The 22249-nt window shown below is 35.1% G+C and overlaps 3 protein-coding genes across 3 annotated transcripts; all 3 read right to left on the reverse strand.

Moving 5' to 3' along the window:
- Positions 1-2674: 2674 nt before the first annotated feature.
- LOC142544635 (uncharacterized) lies at positions 2675-3250 on the reverse strand. Its single transcript, XM_075651668.1, has 2 exons — positions 3125-3250; positions 2675-3003 (listed from the first exon to the last, which is right to left on the reverse strand). Exons 1-2 carry the CDS (start codon positions 3230-3232, stop codon positions 2782-2784), a joined length of 330 nt encoding a protein of 109 aa, XP_075507783.1. The 5' UTR covers positions 3233-3250; the 3' UTR covers positions 2675-2781.
- Positions 3251-7882: 4632 nt separating this feature from the next.
- On the reverse strand, positions 7883-10603 carry LOC142545811 (putative WRKY transcription factor 33). Its single transcript, XM_075653198.1, has 5 exons — positions 10270-10603; positions 10041-10191; positions 9002-9536; positions 8742-8903; positions 7883-8612 (listed from the first exon to the last, which is right to left on the reverse strand). The coding sequence occupies exons 1-5, from the start codon at positions 10567-10569 to the stop codon at positions 8174-8176; spliced, it is 1587 nt and encodes a 528-aa protein (XP_075509313.1). The 5' UTR covers positions 10570-10603; the 3' UTR covers positions 7883-8173.
- Positions 10604-12864: 2261 nt separating this feature from the next.
- Positions 12865-20566, reverse strand: LOC142547558 (protein SCAR2-like). The gene is given in 13 exon segments (XM_075655915.1): positions 12865-13235; positions 13320-13424; positions 13509-13592; positions 13676-15528; positions 15651-15951; positions 16019-17052; positions 17055-17413; positions 17500-17552; positions 18249-18378; positions 18458-18581; positions 19081-19222; positions 19224-19245; positions 20101-20566. Coding segments are annotated over 13 exon segments (4413 nt in total). The 5' UTR covers positions 20256-20566; the 3' UTR covers positions 12865-13184.
- Positions 20567-22249: the final 1683 nt, after the last annotated feature.

Below are 22249 nucleotides of genomic sequence, written 5' to 3' on the forward strand. Positions count from 1 at the left end.
ATATAGTTCTATTTTGAGCCTACTGTCAATTTTTCAGGAGACAAAATTTGTGAAATATGGGACAGTGTACATAAATATATGTCACGATTGTACAACGCCTTGATCAATTATTTCTGCACAATATCAAGACGTTTTCAGGTGACCATTCCTCGTTTATATTTCAGTGTTTTGGACTTTTCTAACTTTAACCTTTAAACGTACGCAGTAATAATAATAATTCCGCTAAATTATTAATGCGAACGGCACAATTTCCCATGCACCCCTATGAGCCAGCGGCAAATGTGGAATTTCCATTGAATCTTCATTCTAATTTCCTTTATTTATAGTGTATATATATTCTTTTCAAAGGACACCAACTGTGAAATTAATTAAAAAAAAAAGATAATATTGGAAAAATATGACAAGTTACGTACGTAGCTGGCAGGCTGCATTAAAATCATATGCTACCTATAGATCTAAAGCGTGCCTATGGATTTCATGACATAAAAAAATACAAGGTACTCGTATTCAGGCCACAAAATTTAGTCAAAGATTTCTTGTAATACACACAGGGAGCTTCTTCGTCTTCTCTCCATCTCTCTCTACTGGAGAAAATTGATGACGCACGTTGTTCTGCCGTGCCGTTACCCCATGTTACTCTTGCTGCTATAAATACCCACCCAAATCTCCACTCACTCTCGCTCACCATTTCGTATATATTAACATGTATGTATATCTATCACTTCTTTCAGTGATCATAATTAAGCTTTATTTGTGTTGTGTATATATATGTGTGTGTGTGTGTGTTGTGTGAATATGCACATTTTAACAGTGGCAGTTTGAAATATCCTGCAATTGTATGAGTAAACCATAAAGCTCAGGAGGGATAGCGCCATGGATGGTGCATGTTTCGTCTGATTACAGATCTCTGCGGCGCTATCCATCCTGAGTTTCATGGTCTTAATTGTACTGTACGTACTACTTACTCCCTGGTGTATGTATTCGTTACCATGAATAGTTGCTTCTTTTTCTTGTTTTCGAGTTATCAATCATCCAACAAGGATTGATTAATATATTGATTTATGCAGGACAGCTTCATGCATTTAATTAATTATTTAATCACAAATTTATTGAAGGTTCACTGCCATTGGCCGTCCATACATTTTTCTCTAGGTGGTTTCTTTGAATCTCGTCTACGCTAGATCGATCTCAGAAGTGAGTAAATTTATATATATTGCGAAAAAGTGACAAAAAAATAAAAAAAAGAAGTAACTTTTGAAAATAAAAGTAAAAAAAAAATAATTTTTTAAGGTAGAATATTTGACGAATAATTATATAACACTAGTTTTTTTTTTTAAGTAAAATACTCTTATTAGAGTGTTTACAAAAAATAGTGTTTAATAATGTATCATTAACATGAATGTAAACCATACTTTTTTTTATTAGACTCAAATAAAGAGGGTATCACTTATTTATAAAATAAGTTTTAACTTTGAAAAATATGAATCAGCGCAATGAATCATGGTATTTAATTTGACAACTTTTCGAGGAATGAATCAACTTTAAAAAGTGGGAAAAAAATATAATCTCGCCAATTTGAGCTTTCTACCTAGCAATGGATGTGCTTAATCACCCGACGAACCTTAATTTATGTCCTTGTAGTGCAATGAATGCGCATAATCCAAAAAATGGAAAGGGAAGGGGAGGACAATTATTGCACCTAGAATATATTGGAGATCTATCACATCAATAGGACAGAACATATGTCTAGAATTCAACCACTCACGCACTCTTTACACCTACCAATTTGCTTGATAATGTATGCCATTCATTTTCGGAAACTGATTGAGATTAATAAAACTGGTATTTTCGCTGTCCGTTCCTATAACCTTGGTATCGAGTAAGCTATAAGTTATGATATGTCGCATCGCATCTGTTTTAAAGAGTGAACAGAACCGAACGAAACTAAGAAAATCAACTCAAACTGATGGTTTCGATTGGTTTTTCATGCATTATTGTTTGGATCGGTTCCGAAACCAAATAAATAAAAAAAATTGGGTTGAATTTAAAATTTAGATAACTAAATAATTGGATTTATTGAAAACATATTTTAATTAATTATAAAAACTTGATTTGTTGTAATTGGTTTCATTTCATTTCTAAATCTATTTATTTCTTTTGGCTATTTTTCGATGGATATTATAGGTTATAAGAGATGATTATTAACTTTCTTTTGAAGCTAAAACAAGTAACTTTGAGGATATAAACTTTTTATGTTATGTCATTATTGTTAAATACTTTTAATATCTGTGTGTATATTAAGATTCCTTTATTTATGATAGCTAGTTTAGAAAATTATATTTACAAACAATCAAAATACTTCATTTGAAAAAAAAAAATATAAGAAGTTTGAAATCAATCATCCAAATAAAGTCAAACCAAACATAACCGACGATTTTTCATTATATTAGCAAAAACTTGTGTGAGACGGTCTCACAGATCATATTTATTGTGAATATTTTTAAAATTGACCAATCTCACAGATAAAAAATTGTGAAACCGTTTCAAAAGAGACCTACTCTTTTTCATTTGTAATAGTTAGATGTGGTTAGCTATTTAGTAAAACCGATAAAATTGGTTTGGTTCGGATTTATATAAAATCAAATCAAACTAATTTATATATATATATATATATGTATATATATATATATATAGTTGTATCTTTCAACATGAAACCGATGTGGAACGCATCCACCATACATCCATCAATCCTAAACTGCATCGGATAACATAACAAGTCACTCACAGTTTCGAATTCGCTTTTCGCCCATCGAAGACCTTGAGCACGAACCTGGTGTTGGGAATGGAGAGCTTGTCGTGTAAAATAGATCCGATGGTGGCAATCAGCTTCCTTTTAACCTGAGAATTGATCTCGCCCATGGATACAATTTCAGCCAATGCAGCTGGTTCTTTGTTCCCTCCAAATGTTATGGCTACTGACCCTTTCACAAGAATCATCACAAACTGCACATATATACCATATTTTCATGTATCACACATGACTGTGTACATACGTACGTGTGTGTATATATATATATATGTTCATGTAGAAATTGATTAGAAAGATTATTATAGTTGGACTTACGTTTTTGGGTATTCCGACAATCTGAGAAACAGCTTCTGTGAGCTCGGAAAACATGGACTCGGTGTCTTCGTGGAGGTTAACATTAGTGGAGATATCAAGGCATGGCATTTTGATTATTTAATGTTCACTTCATACATGTGTATGTATATGCCAACTATTTATAGACTTGTTATAATGGTGTGTCACTCTCCAAAAACGAATAATAAGTAGTCCGAGTCATAATGTCACGTTTCATTTAAAAATATATTAAGTAATAAAAGCTAGTTTCCAAGTTTATTTTATTATTAAGATTGAAGGTAGAGTTCGAAATCTAGTGTATTAGTTTATTTTTCTTAAGTTGTCGAAATCATCCTTTTTTATAATTTTTGTACAATATTTTATATTTGAATTACTTAACTAAAGTCATTGGCATACAAAACTATTCCATTTTTTTTTTATCGAAATGTACATGTTGTATGAAAGATTGTTTCAATCTTGTGAGACGGTCTCACGAATCTTTATTTGTGAGACGAGTCAACCCTACCGATATTGAAAATAAAAAGTAATACTCTTAGCATAAAAAATAATATTTTTTCATGGATGACCCAAATAAGAGATCCGTCTCACAAAATACGACCCGTAAGACCGTCTCTCACAAATTTTTGTCTTCAATCTTATCCAAGTCCAGTCCTTACATCACTCTTAATTCTAAAAAAATTATAATATAACACCATAAATTTTAATTACAACAAAATTATCTTACTTAAATAATTATTCTAATTAAGCATCAAAACGCCTTATTAAAAAAAATCATTTCCAAAGTTTCTAATTTTAATATACTCTCCGAGATTTTTATTTTTATTTTTTCTTGAAAAAAGGCCTAGTCGACACCGTCCCAAACACGTTGTTTATACACAAAAATGTGTACGGGAATATAACTAAATGTTCCGCAAGTTGTGGCCCACTTGATGTTTAAGTTGTTAGTTTCCCACACCTCATTTGTCGAGATATGTGGAATGCATTACATATACGGGTGGAATTACATTTATATATCAAGAAATAAAAGGCCTGGGAGACACTGATTGGCCCCCGTTTGTAACGACTAGTTTGACGGCCTTGTCCTTACAAACATGCAATTCATACGAGCTAATTTTTTTCCTGAATTTGTCGCTGTTCAAAGTTTGAGACGAGATCTCGCCTAGCAAGCCGGTACAGATACTTCCGGTTTCAGCACCGGAGAAAGGTTTAAATTTCAACTATAATAAACTTCCTCTTCAGGTCCGCCCCTGCATTTTTCAGCCGGGCTAAAAAATTTTAAAAAATTTATATGTAATTTTTTTTTTTTATAATTTTGGATAAATTTGATATTAGTCCATGTAGATCAATTTAAAATATTAAAGGATTTTAGAGTTTAAAATTATAATTCGGGTAGAAACGGATTCCTGACTCCGTCACTGGGTTAATGAACGAAAATATCTAAAGAGGAATCAAACATTCCTAACGATTAACTTACCAAGGCAAAAACCGACCTAATTATGTCGAAGTAATGGTATTTGGTTAGGCCAAAAGTGGGATGAAATGTCTGCTTTTCAATTACAACATGTTTGAAACTTGCGAATTGGAACGTGCATAAAGAAAATTTATATGAAAATTGGAAATTTTCGGGAGGATTATGAACCGATATTTACTCCTTCGAGCATAAAATTAATTATATAGGTTATTATTTATAGACAGTCCAAAATAAGAACCTATTAGGTTGACCTACCGTGGATAAAACTCAAATATCAGAATATCAATTCTATTCTGATTGGATAATTATTAAACAGAATATGAGATTCCATTAATCCATTTATATAGTAAGATTTCATTTCATTAGGTCTAATCTGATACGATTTTACGGATTTTTATTCGTCAGACGAGTCAATCCAAAATAATATATAATTTTTCGTGAATGAATCAAATAGAATATTAATGTCATGAAATTGACTTATGAAATCGTCTCATATGAGTTTGTATATCATTGGATGGGTCGAACTGACCTGAAAACCCAATATAATACATACACGTGCGTTGAATGTCTGATCAGTTTTTATTTATCTGTTCTTTTTATACAACTTTGAGATAATTGTCAAATTTAGTTACTTCCTGATTAAAAACAACATCTAGTCTAACAAACATGATAAAAATAAATGCCTGCGTCCTAAATTTGAACGAATGGATATATAGATTTAGTTTTAAGTTTCACGCCGTAAATTTATTTTAAAAGACTCGGCATGCATTTTTTCCCAACGTGCTCTAAATGATTATAGATGTCTAATTCGGTGTGATAAACGTTTCTTGACTAAAATAGCTAATTTGTCGAAATGGTCATTTTCAATGTCAGGGAGACAATCAATCGAGTGGGTATGCAAGAAAATTCGAAGTTTGAACTCAAAAATCAAAACGGAGCAATGAAATTTCCATACTTAAATTGTGTAATGCAAAACAGCCGGTTTTTGTTTAAATAAATGATTGTATATACACTTTTCTGTGGGGTAAGATTTTCGGTCAAGCCCAACTAGAGAAATAGAATCTTATGGAAATTTTAAATAAGGTATACTCAGTTAATTTCTTGTGAAGGATCTAGAAAATTTTCATATGCTAATAAAGTTTCTAGAAATTATGCATGTGCAACAATTTTAAACATGTTTGTATTGCATATAAAAAAAGCCCAATAAATCAATCCAGATGCAAACCGGGCCCAAATGTTGCTAAGGCTTACGGCCTACCCATTAAGCCCAAGTTCAAATTGATACGAAATTTGGTTTAATGGTGCACCATAAACTAGAGAATGATTTCGGGCCCGACGACATTTCGGAGGACGACTTGGGGTCATTCAAAGAGCTGGAAGGAGTTGTGGCTTTCATGCACGGATACGACAGGGAAGGGAATCCGGCTTGCTACAAAGCTAATGGGATCTTCAAAGATAAGGAAATGTACGATAAGATCTTTGGAGATGATGAGAAGCTGAAGAAATTCTTGAGGTGGAGGAGGGTTCAGGTTCTCGAGAGAGAGATCAAGCTTTTGACCAATTTCAAGTCCGGTGGAGTGAATTCTATCATTCAGGTAACTGATCTTAAAGATATCCCTAAAAGAGATCTCAGGGTGGTGTCTAATCACATTCTCTCTTTGTTCCAAGACAATTACCCTTTTAGCAGGAAAAAGCGTGCGTGGTGTTTGTTGCATTCGTATTCACAAAATACACCAATTTAGAGTCAGTTTCTGCTCGACCTTTTTTTTTTATCTTGTTTTTGCTGCTCCGAAAATTTCTGAAACCTTGCATGCAGCGGTGGAACAAGAAACATGATTTTGCACCGCATGTAATTTTAAATTTTAAAATCTTTTAATATTTTAAATTGATTTATACAAACTAACATGATATTATTTCAAAATTATACATTTAAAAAAATTGGACCACCTATATATACATATGGCTATCCCGTCCCCCCTCTAATTTATTTATTGCATACTGACTACGTCTACAATCTTTGTGCGAAGAGTTGGGGCGAAAAATCATACCAAACAATTCATTATAACATTCTATGTTTCATTAATTATTATTGCTATGTGTCTAATTTAATATATTTAAAAATTATCACATCAATACACGATAATTAATTGTTAATGTGTGTTTGATCTAATGGTCAGAAGTTCAATCTCTCTATCAATATTTTTTCGTACGAACTTGTCACACATGAATTTGTTTCATGTGATTTACTTGATTAATACGGTTTGCAAAATATAATGTTAATTTGAAAGTTTATGCAATGTACACTAAAAAGTAACTTTTGTGACTTGCCACATCATAAAAAATTTAATCAATAATGTAAGAGATAATATTAAGGCGTTTGGTATATGTGATTTCTTCCGAGAGTTGGAAGTCAAGTTGGGGAAATTAATTTGCCCTTGAGAGATTAAAAAATCATGGACATAAATATTATTATGAGAAAGTATATTATGAGAAAATAAATTTGATTGAGATTTGATATTCACACTTCATTTTTTATTATCTGTGTTCTATTTGTGAATAAATTTGACACATATTTTACATATGAGCTAGAGTGTCGAAAACACAAAATGAAAATCTTAGATAATTTAAAGGGTTTGACTAAAAAAAATTACCTTTTGATGTTGATATTTTGACGGTAAGATTAGGAGTATGCGTTGCGCCCAATGTATTTTGGTATTTAAATATGCATGGAGTGTGTGGAAATTAACTGTTTTCTGGCCTCTCTTGAAGTTCAAGAATCAAGGATGGATAGAAGAAAGAATCGGCTTTTGTCCAAGATATGCATAGGGGCTTGGCTTGTTAGAGAATAAGGATTTAGAATATATTGACAGAATCCCATCGTTTTTGCAAGATGCTGTAAATATTGATATTTGCAATAATCAATGGAAAATGTTTCTTCTGTTTTTTTTTTTTTTTAAATCCACTGCATTTTGCTCATTGAGTTTCTACAACGTTGCCCTGCCTATTTTAACACACCAGCACTATTAAAAAAATACATAATTCACCACTCCATTCTAGGACTTCCCAGTTCGAAACAAGCACATGCCCATAACATGTACTCCTCTCATACTAATACCATGCTGGGAAAATTTTTATTCAAAGCTGGAGCCACGTACATGCATCGGCTAGCTGAATCTCAAACGCACACCAGAAAACGGAATTTCAATCAGAAGCACTTAAGTGCATGGTATTCACAAGGAAGGAAACTCAGTGTTTGGAATGCAGAGGGGTCAGTTTAATTGAATATTTATTGGCTGAGAAACAAACCAAAAATTGAAAGCATCAAGCTCTATAACATATTTTTGCTTTTTCTACTTTTCTTCGTGTGCTGTCACTATCAGGACACTATTCTAAGCTTAAAAGGACTTGATACGAATGAAAAGAATGAACCTAAATGCTGTTGTGAGATATACATATTTAACATAAAATTAAATCTTGACGCTATCACAAGTGACTGTCCCACAACAGATGCTTCAAAAAGTTTTGCATGCCACAAGATTAACCTTCAGTAGGCCTATGCTTCAGTAGAGAAATGAGTCAAAAAATGAGTCGTCTCTAGGTTCTTCCTTGGCTATCGACTGGGAATTCTCTGTCTGTTGCATCTGATTGGCATAGGCACCTGTAGAGTTTCCGATCCCCGAGAATCCAAAACTATCGGTGTCGTGTAGCATTTGAAGTGTGTACGGTGTTTGGTGTTGCATTGTTTGCATTCTCGTTGGGTTTGGGTAGCTTGTCCCATTAGAATGGGTGCCGATAGCAGAGGGTCTTATTGCTGTTGGGGTATTGTTGGTGGCTGTTGGTGGTGGTCTACTCATAGTGTAGCTGCCACTACCGCGTGCTGCAGGAACATCATGGTTGTGCTTCCCTTCGTATGTCGTGATCACTGCCCTTAAATCATGGGATGCTCGCTCTACATGTTTCCTAACCGGACAACCATTGTATGTGCATTTGTAGTAGCTCCTGCAGGAATGTGAGTATATAAGTGATTAAGTTTTCCATGTACATGATCAAAACGATCAGATAAAACATCGGAGATGTATATATTTGTCTCAATTTGCTTGGCAGACTTGGACAAAGCCAGATTTTTACCTGGGATTTGGGTTGCCCTTAACCACTTTCTGTCCATACTTCCTCCATCTGTAACCATCGTCAAGAATGTCGATATCACTTGTCGTCTGAACAACGATTCTTGGCTCTCGAACGGTTCTACTTCCAGCAGCTGATATCCCCTCATTCTCATTTTCCCCTTTCCTGAAAAATAACATTACCAACATTATGTAAGATTCTATTTCATGTTATTGATTTGAGACATCATCTAATTATAGAAATCAGACCCTAAACTCACTCACCATCTCTTGGCTTCTGGTTCATTCCCATCGTCATCTTTCGAATTACTAAGTGAGGATCCCTGGTCAAAATCATCGTCTCCAAAAGAAGCGGATGAATTCTCCGGTGGGGTTGCCACAGATTCCGTCAGACCATTCTCAAGAAACGAGTTTGATTGATTTTGGATCCCATAATTATTGTTAGTAAGATTCTGAACTGAGTTAGAAGATGATCTCCGAGTAGATTGAGGCTTCGGATGACTGTGAGTCCCTTTGTACACTATTTCAGTAATATGACCGTCCAAATTTCTCTCCACCTTCTTCTTCGTGGGACAGCTTGGAAATGTACACTTGTAGTAACTACGAGGATTGTCGCTTCCCTTGACTTGTTTTTGTCCATATTTCCTCCAATTGTAACCATCGTCGGATTTTTTCTGCTCCCTAAGATACTGAGATGGTTGAGCATATTGGATTAATTGATTAGGCTGTGGGGCAAATGTGTTCTCCAAGCTGGTCTGAATTGTGGAAATTTCTTGAGAATTGAAACTATGCATTTGGGGTGGCTCTGATTTTAGTGCAGACTTTACTGTTGAAAATTCAGGTTGCTTGTCAAGTGAATGAAACGTTCCCTTTTCTTGCTGTTGGCTTCTGAATGAATCCTGTTAGATAATGTTTGTTAACTTGTCAGCATCATTTTAAATATGCAACCTCTACATATATTTATCTATTGCTTCCCTTGGTTGACATGTCAAATTGCATCACATAGTTTCGAATATAATACAGCACACATCCAAGACTAAGAAATTTCATGCTTCTTTCTGATTATTATTGTATAATCTACTAATCTAACCCTTGATTCAATTTCACAAGATTTTACCAAGAAATTTCAAGAGAGTGCCGTATTCAAACCTAACAAGTTGAATATGATATAATGAATTTTAAGATATAGAGCTACTTCACGGCGATTTGGCAAAGCATGCAGACTAACATTCTACAAATAGATTTTTTTTCCCAAAAAAAAAAAAAAAAGTATATGATCAAAGAACGTAGATATACCGTTAATTAGACGAGCGAAAAATGGATGATGTAGAATCATGAGAAGGCCTTGTTAGTAGGGAATGGAAAGAGAAATCAGGAAACTTCGTGTCCTGATCCTGATCCTGATCCTGGTCCAGCTTAGCAGCAAAAGCTCCGGTGGTTGGAGAAGGAAGAACCTGAACAAAGAAATCATATTGTAAATCTCAATACATAGAAGAGATGAGAAATACTCAATTTTGAAGAAACAAACTTACATTGGCAGAAGAGAAAAGAACAGGAGAATCAAGCAGCATAGAAGGGCTCAAACTTGGAGGGATGGAAAGATAAGAAGAAGGGGAAACAGGAGGCGGGGATACGGGCAACGAAGACGGCGGAAACGATTTGTACTTCGGGATTTCTATGCTTTTTTGGTAATCTGAACTGACCCAGTTGAATGAAGATTTCTCTTGATTCATGGCAGATTCAGCAGCAAGATCAGAAGTAAAATATTGGGCGGAGAAATTGGAGAAGCTCTGTTGATGGCAGGTGTTCAAGCTGCCTCCAGAAGAAGCCATATAACTTGTGATTTTGAATGGATAAAAGATTTTCGATGCTGAAAATAAATATAAATAGATTGTACTAACACAAAAGGAGTTTCTTAGAAGCTTACATTAAAATTTGACCGTGGAAAGTTTACATTTTTTGGTCAAGTTTTGTGGGTTTGACCGGCGCTTGGCGGCTGACTCAGACAAGAGTTATGATCACCTGCGGGCGAGTTCACGTAGGCATCCCAATTCCCACCTCACACACAGTACACATTATTTACCTACACATGCAAATTACAATAAACACCCACCTACAGGGCTGCCTGTAGGAGATGATTCTGGTGACGTGCATGCTCGTTATGTATGTATATAATGATACATACATGAGGTCCACGTCATTAATTAGTTTTGACTTTTTGGGGTTTCTGACATTTGACGAGATATAACCAAGAAAGTTGATGCTCGACATGTTTTTGTATGTATCGTTGTTGGGTCCCAACTCGGGTAAACATACACACTTTAATTCGAAAATTACAATTTATTTAGTTTTTTAAAATAAATTTATTTAGTAATTTATTAATGAAATCTATAACATAAAACATCATATTGTCACAATTATTTATTTAGATAATGCCTAATATAAAAAAAGTTCAATGCAACATGAAAAAATAATGTTGTGCTTGGATTGATATATTTTCAAATCCATTATTTCAAAAATTTTGGCTTGTTTACATAGATAAAATTAAGTGATTTTCAAACCGTGTGTAATATAAGATAACATAACTAAGCAACAGAAAAAAAACGAAGAAACAATGTGGGACATAGCCTTCTTTTCTGATAACATGTAGGGGTATCAATTCGGGTGGATTGAATCGAGTTGAGCAATAGTATTATTCAAAAATTGATCAACCCGAATCCAACCCGAACCCGAGCCAACCCGAAAACTCTCAACCCGAACCTGAACCCGAACCCAAATCAACCCGATCAACCCTGTTATAACCCGATTTTGAATTTTTAAAAAGAAAATTAAATAAAATTCAAATAATAATAATAATATTTTAATTTAAACACATAATAACAAAATCTCCCTCATATATATGATTTAAATTTGAAAGTCTAATAATAGAAAAATAAAGTATATTTACTAAATCAAATAAACAATTATTTAAAAAATAAAAAATATTCAAAATAAATATTAAATTATGAAATTTTATGATATAAATATAAAATAAATATTTTTTCAGACATAAAATAGATAAAAAAATGTAGACAATATTTATTAATTATATATTTTTTTAAAAAAAATTAAATTTTCAACCCAACCCAATCCGATCATTTTTTTCGGGTCAGCTATCGGGTTCAACCCGATCTGACCAGAACCCGAAAATCTCAAACCCAAACCTTATTTTGGGGTTGAATCGTGTCGGGTTGATGGATCGTGTCTGATTTTGACACCCTTAATAAGATGTCATTTTCGGATGATTAAATTGGCCATAATGAGCTAGCGTTTACAAGCTTTAGACTCATAAATATATTCATATTATTTGTACAATAAAAGGTAATAAGAGGCGCCTCAAATTTTGAGTACAAAAAAATCGCCTTTATTGTGTATCAGATAACACTTGGGATCTACAAGACAACGACCACCTATAAATCTTCAACTGAAACCAAGGGAATCTGACTCACATTATCTTCCAATTGATGGTCACAAAAATACCTTGATATACAAATTATTAAACAAGAAAGTACCTGGGAATGGGAAGAATTAACCGTCACGAGCTTCCGAATGTTGGAAATAAATTGATTTGTGGTAGCTTCAGTTTAAATACCAAAAGTGTGGCAGCCAAAGTCCATTGGGAGTGAAGCCCTACAGGTGGAGAAGAGTCGTGACTAGTAAACAGCTGATGCTTGCTAGGACAAAACACCTGCATCCACGAGTATGTACCATACCACACTAATTTACATGGTAAAGAATGATGGCCAAACAACAACGGGCTTTGATCACCAGACTCCAATTCAATACACTTATCCTGATTTATGTAAATATTGATCAGGTCCATTTAGTTTAAGTTTATCCCATATGTCAACGCCTATCTGCTGCTACAGCATCCTTGCTGAAATTCTAGTCAAATGACTAAGGCATTGCACTCTCCAAAGTACTTTGCAGGAGAGTAGGAATCAGGCATAAGTGAGAAATTGATGGCTAGGTAGAGGTCGGAGGGAGGAGACTCACGTGTTTGATGAATTGCAGTTACCGGCACCTCTTTTTCAATCCATATTTCCGTTTCTATACCATCAATGAAAACAATAAACCTCGAATCCACATGCATCAATTTTCAATATTTCCCATTTCCATCCGAGGAAACTTGTTTCCAACAGTTTTTATATTTAATATATTGTATCATATGAAAACAAGCTAAAATGCTGGTAACTAAGAGCAAAACTGAAGAAGGCGAGCTTTTACAACTCAAATTTGTGGCATCAACCATACAGAATGTATGCCCTCGACTATTTACACAAATTAAATAACCGAGCATTTATAAGTTTTTTTCCATGTATAAAACAATATTTATGCCCACATGTTACCTCAGGATAAAATCAACTCTAGCAAAAATGCTTTAGCAACACTATCTCTTGACTGCTTTTCATGAATCACTCCAACTATCCTCGTCGTCTTCATCGCTGTCAGCCAGGGCCTGTGATGTTCTCAAGGTTCGTTAATAAGACCTTGATTTACATAATATTACAGCATAAATGAAAGTTCAAAGAAAACAAGAAACCTGTCGGATTGCCTTCGCCTTCTCCAAAATTGCAGCAACTTTAAGATTAGTTCTGGGACCTCGAATAATAGGCTTTGTTGCCAGTGCAGGTTTCAGATTGCAGGACTGTCCGAATGAAAATGATATTTAGTCATCTTCTGAAAATTAAACAACAGATAGTAAAATTCATGCCAATCAGTGTGCACTCACCTTGGTCCTTATTTGTTCCAACAGTGAATCTCTTTCCTCTGCTTTCTGAATCTCAGCTTTTACTCCTGGGGAAACTTTCCTTAGCTGCAAAACAATTGAAACTGAAAACTATCAACTTCAAAGAATCGTTATTGTTTTTTTAGAGCAAGAAAATTATAGATACTTACTTTGGTATTATCAAGAGCAGTAACAGTATCGATAAGAGGATTTTGAGGTAGAGGCAATTTCCTTGTTCGACTTTCATTTGCATTTCCATCCTCCACATCCGGTGATGCAGATTCAATCACTGACGATGGAATGATGAGCTCCTGCTTCTCATTTTCTATCTTTCGTTTATCGTCAACTGTCTCATGCATCAAGAGACTGGCCTTAGAATTAGTGGAACTGTGGTCAACCTCCTTTTTGCTTGATGCAATGTTTGGGGCAATTTGAGTAACATCTTCCACATATGTCAAAACAAATATCTCCGAATATGATATGGTGATCTCTTGCTTCTGATTTTCGGTGTTTGAAGAAAGGTCATCAATCTCCTGAATTGAGGCACCATGCTCTACCTTCTCCTTATTTGATATTGTGTCTTGGGAAAATTGAACCAAAGATCGTTTCGATTCTCCATGGAATGAACTAACGTCACAGGTGGAAGTGGAAGGGATGGAGGTCCCTTGAGAGAATTCCTCTTGTTGAATCTCTCTCTGTACGGTAGAAGCTGCATGCTGAACATTTCCCAGTCTCCACTGAACGGGAGGAAGAGGTGGCAAAGGAGGAATTTCTTGCAGGTTGATTGAATTTGCTTCTGAAAAACAATTACCAGGTGGAAACATGGAACCTAAAGGATGATCTGAATGCTTAGAGACATCAACTTCATAGTTGCTTGATGCTGGAAGCTCCGGTATTAGAGGCTGATCAGGACAGTTAACAAGTGACCAATTTGAAGCAGAATTACTGGCTGCTTGATGATCATCGAGCTCTAGTATATGCTGGTCATGTGTAGACCCTATATCTATTCCACCAGAATCCATGAACTCTTGCCCGAGTTGATTAGGCAGAACACTGGCCTGTTCTTGTGGTGTTGTTTCTATTATATTGTCATAACAAACATTGTAATTTAAAAGCTTCCTTTCTTGGCACAGCTTCTGTTCTAGATCTAAGTCAACTTTCTCTGAGGAAAACTGGGTTGTGTCAGTATTGAAAAAATCCATGCTATGTTCATTTACTATTGAATTGAAATCCTGATTAACAATGGTATCTGATTCTTCAGACTTTGGATCATTATAACTGATAGTGTTGCAAAAGACTCTATCCAAATCTGATGGGGCTCCACCTCTTTGACCCACTTCCTCCACCAAGCCAGATCCCCCTTGACTTTCTAAGAGACAATTCTTGCCATTCTCAAGTTTATCGGGATTCGAATCCTCAAAACAAGGTATACCATCTTCTACCAACTGATTGATACTAAGACGTGAATAGACACCGTTTTGGCTGACATTATCAGAAACTGAAAGCACACTAGAGGCCACAACTGCAATCCCTGATACATCAGTCCGTGAATTAGGCTCTCTCAACAAGGCTTTATTATCACTCAATGGCGTAAGTTCTGGGGATACAGAGATATTTGTTGCTTCTTGTGCATAGGAGCTCCTACATGAGGTGATTCCACCCTTCTCTACAATATCTGTCGCTCCAGCCAGCCCTACAAAATTCTCTTGCTTGGAACACAAACTTTCTAGACCTGCTAAATCATGGGAGGGTGCATCATCTCTGATTCCTGTGACCTTTAACCCCAGAACTTCACAAGACTTGAGAGTTTCAACCGCCAGAGTTTCATTTACTGTTGTCTCCTTGTCAAGATTAACAACTTCACTGTCACGAGTATCTAAACCTGTCCCTGGCCAATCTTGAGAGCATTTTACATATGATGCCACTATACTCGGTGAACAATTCTGGTTGTGAACCGATCTATCATGGCCATGCACGTCTGCATCAACGGTTTGAGCATTGCCAAGGATGTTTTTTTTAGTTCCTCACCAAGAGAAGCCTCCATGATAGATGAAAAATAACTAGAAGCATCAGCAAAAGCATTTAAGGCCACATTATCTGACTCATCAATTGATTTTTCTTCTTTTGGAAGTGATAACATAAAACCATGTCCATCATGAGCCAAATTAGGATAATCAAATATATAGTTTTCAGGCAACTCTAAATCTCCATGATTTGATTCATCCTCGACTGGATTATAAATAGAAATCATTTCTGACACATTGTCTTTATTTGAAGGAAGACTAATTAGATTATTTAACACAAAAACTAGGTCATTGCCTAGATGTAGGTTCTCTCGACTGTATTTGTCAGTTTTTTGGGTATCAGAAGATATGGCAACTGCTGTGGCATCACAAGAATTATCGGAGATAGTAGAATTGCTTGATTCATTCTCATTATTTGATCTCTGTACCATATCACTTCCGGCAGAGGAACTTGGGGAATTATCTCCTAATTGAGTTTTGGAGTCAGAGAGACTGAAAGAACATCCTGGATCTATGGCCAGATTTTCTTTCTTCACTTTCGCTATTGGTAAGGGACGACTTTTCATCACGCTCAAGTCCCGACAGTTCCTCCTGATCAGAGCCGCCCCCAGGCACGAAAACTGGACTATATGTGGTAAGACACTGATTTGTACATGTTGCATTCCCATCAATTGATTTATGCACCAGATGAACTCCTGAAGAGGAAAGTAGGAAATTATTTTCCAACTGCAAACTGAAATCAGTGAAGCTGGGAGAACATGTTGCATCAGTGGCCAGATTTGACTTGGCTTCTTCATCCTTAATACTTAACTTTTCACCTGATTCAGGTGCCCTTGAGATAATTTCTTCCAAAATGTATTGTGAATCAGAATCTTCTAACGTAGGATCCAAATTGGCAAGGGTCCTATCGGAAGTCTGCTGCACAAAGCCAGGATTGTTGGTGGTGATAGCAAGTCCGCCAGTGCACATGTCATCAGAAACTGCAGATTTGGTATGGTGAGCCACAGGACAATCTTCATCTGCAGTTTTCTGGCAAAATGATGCATTGATGATCTCAATTTCAGATGTACATGCAGCAACATCATGTTCAGATTTTGAGCTATCGTCTAAAGTATTTGGAAAGTCCAAAGTAGATAAACTAGAAATCTCTTTTCCGGATGAATGATTATCATCTTCAGACAACATAGAGTTTCCAGTAGATCGAGAATCTGTAGAATGAAAGTGACGTTCCACAGTGGCAATGACATCATAAGTCGTTAGTTGTATGTCGATACCAGAGGTCACATCAGTCATCTCTCTCAATTCAGAGTCTGTATCAAGTTCTGGCTCAATGGCTATCGGTGCATCCATGAAATTGTCTATCTCACTGGCAAAATCATCAGTTAGATAACCAATTAAGTTTTCATCTGCTTTACTTTCTCCATCATTGACCATATCATTTTTACTAGTTACCCGATCACAAGAGCATGGGAGACTATCTTCTACCATGCTAAGATATGAATTGTCTTCCTTCAAGATTTCACATGTGAAACCTCATCTTGCTCAGATGTGGATGGTTTCAGCATAATATCCTTTCTGTGTGGAGATGGAGGACCACTTTTCCTCTCCATGGTGTCTCTGTCAGCACTCATTCCAAATTGAAGTACTCCAACACTAGAGTCATCATGATCAGTTGTTGGTAATATCCTCAGGGACGATGAATTCATGGTGATTTCACGAAGCACTTTATGCTCTGGAGAAGGAATTTTTAATAATTTTTCCATATACCTCTGCCCAGTTTTTAGGTCTAAAGGGAATCCATTCAGCCTCCTTTTTAATTTCACACGACGTGCAGGACTTCTTTCACCATTTCCATTATGATCCTCCATGAAAAGTTGATGAAGCCTGAAAATTTTAAGATGAAAACGTATGTAAATTTGAAGTTCAGCAATGGAAAATAAAAAAGACAGCAACAGGTGCAATTGTCTCACTTAGCATGTGATGATGGTAAAACTTCCGGGGTTCCTCCATTCCTACAGTATCTCTGTTTGTCGTGCAAAGAATGTAGGCAAGTAATAGACAGTTAATTGTAATGATGTAGGAGGAAATGTTTGGTAAAACTGAAGAAAAAGAGAAGCAGGGAGCACGAAGGAAGATTCCTAATGATGCTACATATTATGAAATCATCATACATGGTACTTCTCCACTGAAGGCTACCGTAGATGATTACCATACTATTAGGTGTCTGCATAAGTGTAAGGGTCTACCTTACGAGCTAAGAGCTCCGATCTGCTATTCCTGAATCCAATGAAGGAATAGAACAGCTCTACCTTTTAATGAGCTACAAGAAAGTATGGCTTTTGAACATAAGAAAAATAATCTGACAAAATTTTTATTTCCAAGAATAGCGAGTTTCCAGAATGTCCAGGTCAAAATACAGTGTGTAGGGACCGACCTATGATTTGGAACAAGAGGTGGCAAAACAAAATTTTTTGGAAGAAAAGAACTATTTATTAAACTTCGATTTTTTGCTGATTACTAACTCAGTAACTCGCCTCGCCCTTCAGCTTAATTCACCCGAGTATAGGTAACATATTACAGGGGGCTATATTTTTAATTAAAAAAGGAACATATGAAATTTACCACTAGAAAGACAAAAGAAGTCAGTGGGAGTTGAAACTCCGAGTTCAAATTCAGCAGTGTTGATGCTAAAACTTGCTATCGATTGTTTAGGAATTACCTTGGCTTTGCGGAGCTTCTTCTCCCTCTGAATATCTATACCATTCATTTTAGTGGAAGATGTCTCTATTTTGAAAAATGATGGATCAGTGTAGCGTTTCAGGCATGCCCCAGCTCCCCCGGTATCAAATCTAAAAGTTGAAACCAATGAGATGGTAATTTTGGTTGGACGCATTAGTCAATCAATCTAAAAGGGTCAAAAGCTCATACCTGTCTAAAAGAAATAACCGAGGGGGACCCCTGCATTCTTCATATGAATCCATTATAAACCGAGGTAAATTTCCCCGTGTCACTATATTATGGTCCATCTGTAAATTAGAATGCCAATCAACACCTGCATCATGATATTTAAACCATAATTGTTAAATCCAACAAGCATATTCAGGCCTCTTAGAGCAAAAGATAGTGGTGCGAAAAAGACTGAGTCTGTAAAAAATCAAATCCTTTAAAAACTAAAATTCATATAACTCTCTAGAGCTAGAAGCTAGATGATGGAATTCTCTTATTCACCCTCACAGAGAGCTCAGAGAGGGGAAACCATGGAATGAGGCCAGAAATTCAGCTGCCAGCTCTGGAGATCACCACCTCAATGAACCATAATTAACAAAAGAATGATCTTGCGAGTCAGGTCGCCCATTGGATTCATCCATTCATTGCGTAAGTCCCAACAAGAAGAGTCAAATGAACAACCACACAACCTATATTTTCTCAGAAGTACACAACCAAGTGATGATTATCATCAGGGCATTGACAAGCAACTAAGAAGCCCCAATAACCAGGTTTACTGGCAAGGGATGAATCAAAATATAATCAGAATAAGACTTTGTTCTAACCAGCATTGTACATGAATGAAGAATGATCGGTGTGGGAGAGAAATGCCTTCTCGATGGACAGAAACTCAGCCTCAATCTGTTGGACTCGAGATAATAAGTTGTGTCCTCTTGTAGAAGTCGCCATCACTTCGTCATGTAGGTCACTGAAAAATCACCGCCGCAAACCTTCGAAGAAAAAAAAAAGCGAGATAACAAAATCAGAGGAATTTCTCACTGTATGTCAAAGAGAACTATGGGGTGAAGATCAGTTGGTCTGACTGATGGTGGGTTATTAACATTAAGAAATAACACCATTAATGTAAAAAGGTCCAAGACACGAGAAAGAATTCTATCCTATTCCTATCTGCATCAAAAAATAAAAAAGAAAAGAAAGGAAAAAAATGACGAAAGTTAGAAATGCTACTACCACATACACTAAATGGACTGCAGACTGTTATTAAAAAAAATGGATAACAGTCTGAAGTAAGTGGAAACACAAAATCTAAAAGTATCTTCGTTTCATGTAAGCAGGAGAGAATTGATATGTGGAAACACACAACAACTAGCTTTAGTATAACTGATAAGATAATTTCACATTGAAATAATAGTAGAGAAACCATTGTCGGTCCCAAAGGTCGCCTTTTCTTTCATATCTGTAATAAATGAAAAAGGATGGATGTCCAGATTATTATTAAAAAAACACAGTAGTTTTCTCGTTAAGATATTTCTAGCAAAGTATTTGCCAACATAAAATCTTGCAAGCACATTAAGAGATTTGAATAAATTCAGGGGGAAAAGTTTATCGGTTGTAATCCAAGAAACAAAACTTAAAAGGACCCACAACAAAAGAATGAAGAGAAAAAGAACGAAGTTGCAAACCATGGCTATAGATAATTGACATAGATCTCAACCCAAATACTTCCTCCCAAGCACAAATTCAACCTCGAGAACTCTCGCTTCCCCACATTTGAATACAAAAAGGCAAAATTCAAACCCAAACAACATCAAAACCACGACGCTAAGATTTAAAAAAAAACTCACTCGGAGAGATCCCCCAGCTGGCGGAGGAGGCCTACGAGTCCAGACATAGCCACTCCTTCGAGCAATGCCTCCGGATCATCCTTATCGGCGGCAGCGTACAGCTGCGGATCAGCTAAAGTGTACTCAGACCTTATCTCGTACTTAGTCATCGGCATTTTCTATCTTAAAACCCTAACCGGAATTCAAAACATTGAAGGGACTCCAGTTTGTTCACCATTTATGCACTTTGTAGATATGTGCATGTGAGAATGGCAGAGGAGAGGGAGCCGAGTTTCTTTCTCTTGACTCACCTTATATACATATCGTTTATATTTAAATACATAATTATTTTTATTATTTATTATTTATAATTATAATTATTTATACAGACGGAATTTTTGGGAAATGCAGAGGAATAATTGGGGATTTTTTTAAAAAAAAATTAGGGCATGGCCCACGGGCCTCGCATTATTGGATTAGGCTTCGTCCTACTTGTGAGATCAACTGTGATTTTGAATAACTATCCAGTCTGGCAAAATAACACATTGGATTCAGGTCAATTAAATATGTTATATTAAAATATAATAAATTTTTTATTCGATACGCATCATTGATTTTTAGTGTTTTTTTGGGAATTTTTAATATTTTTATATTTATAACGGTATTGGTAGATGTCGAATATAAAATAATTATCACGTTCATCTAAATTATCTCACGAGTCAATTTTATGAAAATGATCTCCGATTCAATCTTACTCGTGAAAATTATTATTTTTATGCTAAAAATAATAATTTTCATGTTATTTATGGATCGAATTAACTCATCTTACTGATATAGATCTATGTAATCATCTCTCAATGTATCAACTTCTAAATTGTTATGAGCCATAAGTTTGTATTTATATATATAACTATTTATTATACAGTTGGAGTATAAAGCGTCTAATATAACCAATAATTTAATAATATCTAAAGTGTGGGTATGAGGAAAAATATATAAATACAATTTGGCAAAAACTTGTGTGAGACGATCTTACGGGTCGTATTTGTAAGACGGATATCTTATTTGAATAATCTATGAAAAATATTACTTTTTATTGTGAATATCAGTAAGATTGACCCGTCTCACAGATAAAAATTCGTGAAACCGTCTCACAAGAGACCTACTCATACAATTTTGATATATAGTTCATCATCCATATTTATCTTTATGAATATCACATTCATATGTAAATGTGATGAAACTTATCAAAATTATATATTTATTTAGTGAATGTTACCTCAGCGATAAACATAAAAGATGAATAACATATCAAAATCAATTATATATGTGTGTGTTTAAAGGACATGGTTTCCATTAAAACTGTAATCCCGTGTCCTCTAGTTGTGGAGGAATATGGATGTCACGAATCTAAAAAGTTGTTTTTTTGGACATATATGTTTGTTACCAAAATTATTATATGTTTATTATTTTAATAATAACAATGTGTTGATATGGTCATACTTTGTAATCGCGTGATCTCTTCACTTTAAAGCTTTGTTTATTTGCACGTTAATTTTTCTACCATTATACCTACCGAGGCAAATATATTTGATTATGCCTGCAAGTTGTATACCATAAATTTAATTAAACGTGCCTTGAGTTTCCATTTTTTATTTTAAAAAATAGCTTTTTTCATAGTTCTGCTTCTTTTTTCTTTTTTTGAGTCAAAACTTAAAATACTCGCATGTTGGTGTAATGTGATTTTCAACTAATTCGAAAATTGCGTTGGCATTTAATTTTAGGAAATTCTACATCTTTTACTTTTGTTATTATTATTAAAAAGTATACTATATGTTTCACAAATGTAAAAATGGCAAAACTCGAGATTCTTTGCAGAAAACAAAAGGTAAAACATCAATGGACACAAATATTATTGGGCCGAGCGGTCCATCTCTATACATGGTTGTTAAGAAGCCCAAAAGTCCAAAACCGTTTCTTCATATGAACTTTCTGATTCATTGGGATTATTTTATTTATATGAGAAAAAAAAAATTTCAAGATTGTGTGGCTGCCTTTTTGGGGAGTTTTAGGTGTCGTATTGTATAGATGTTACAGCTGAACCCATTCATGTTAATTAGATTATTTCCAGGTTGTATTTGGACAAAAGAATATATATTTTATCGAAAAA

Source organism: Primulina tabacum, chromosome 5, assembly GCF_025594145.1.
Source record: "Primulina tabacum isolate GXHZ01 chromosome 5, ASM2559414v2, whole genome shotgun sequence".
NCBI classification, from domain to species: Eukaryota; Viridiplantae; Streptophyta; class Magnoliopsida; order Lamiales; family Gesneriaceae; genus Primulina; species Primulina tabacum.

Excerpts from the sequence above, each read along its gene's own strand:
- LOC142545811 (XM_075653198.1), bottom strand. The coding sequence starts at position 10,569 with ATGGCTTCTTCTGGAGGCAGCTTGAACACCTGCCATCAACAGAGCTTC. Across the intron at positions 8,904-9,001 it reads GAACCAGAAGCCAAGAGATG|GAAAGGGGAAAATGAGAATG; the intron begins GTGAGTGAGTTT and ends GTTATTTTTCAG. Across the intron at positions 8,613-8,741 it reads AAGGGCAACCCAAATCCCAG|GAGCTACTACAAATGCACAT; the intron begins GTAAAAATCTGG and ends ACATTCCTGCAG.
- LOC142544635 (XM_075651668.1), bottom strand. The coding sequence starts at position 3,232 with ATGCCATGCCTTGATATCTCCACTAATGTTAACCTCCACGAAGACACC. Across the intron at positions 3,004-3,124 it reads TTGTCGGAATACCCAAAAAC|TTTGTGATGATTCTTGTGAA; the intron begins GTAAGTCCAACT and ends ATATATGTGCAG.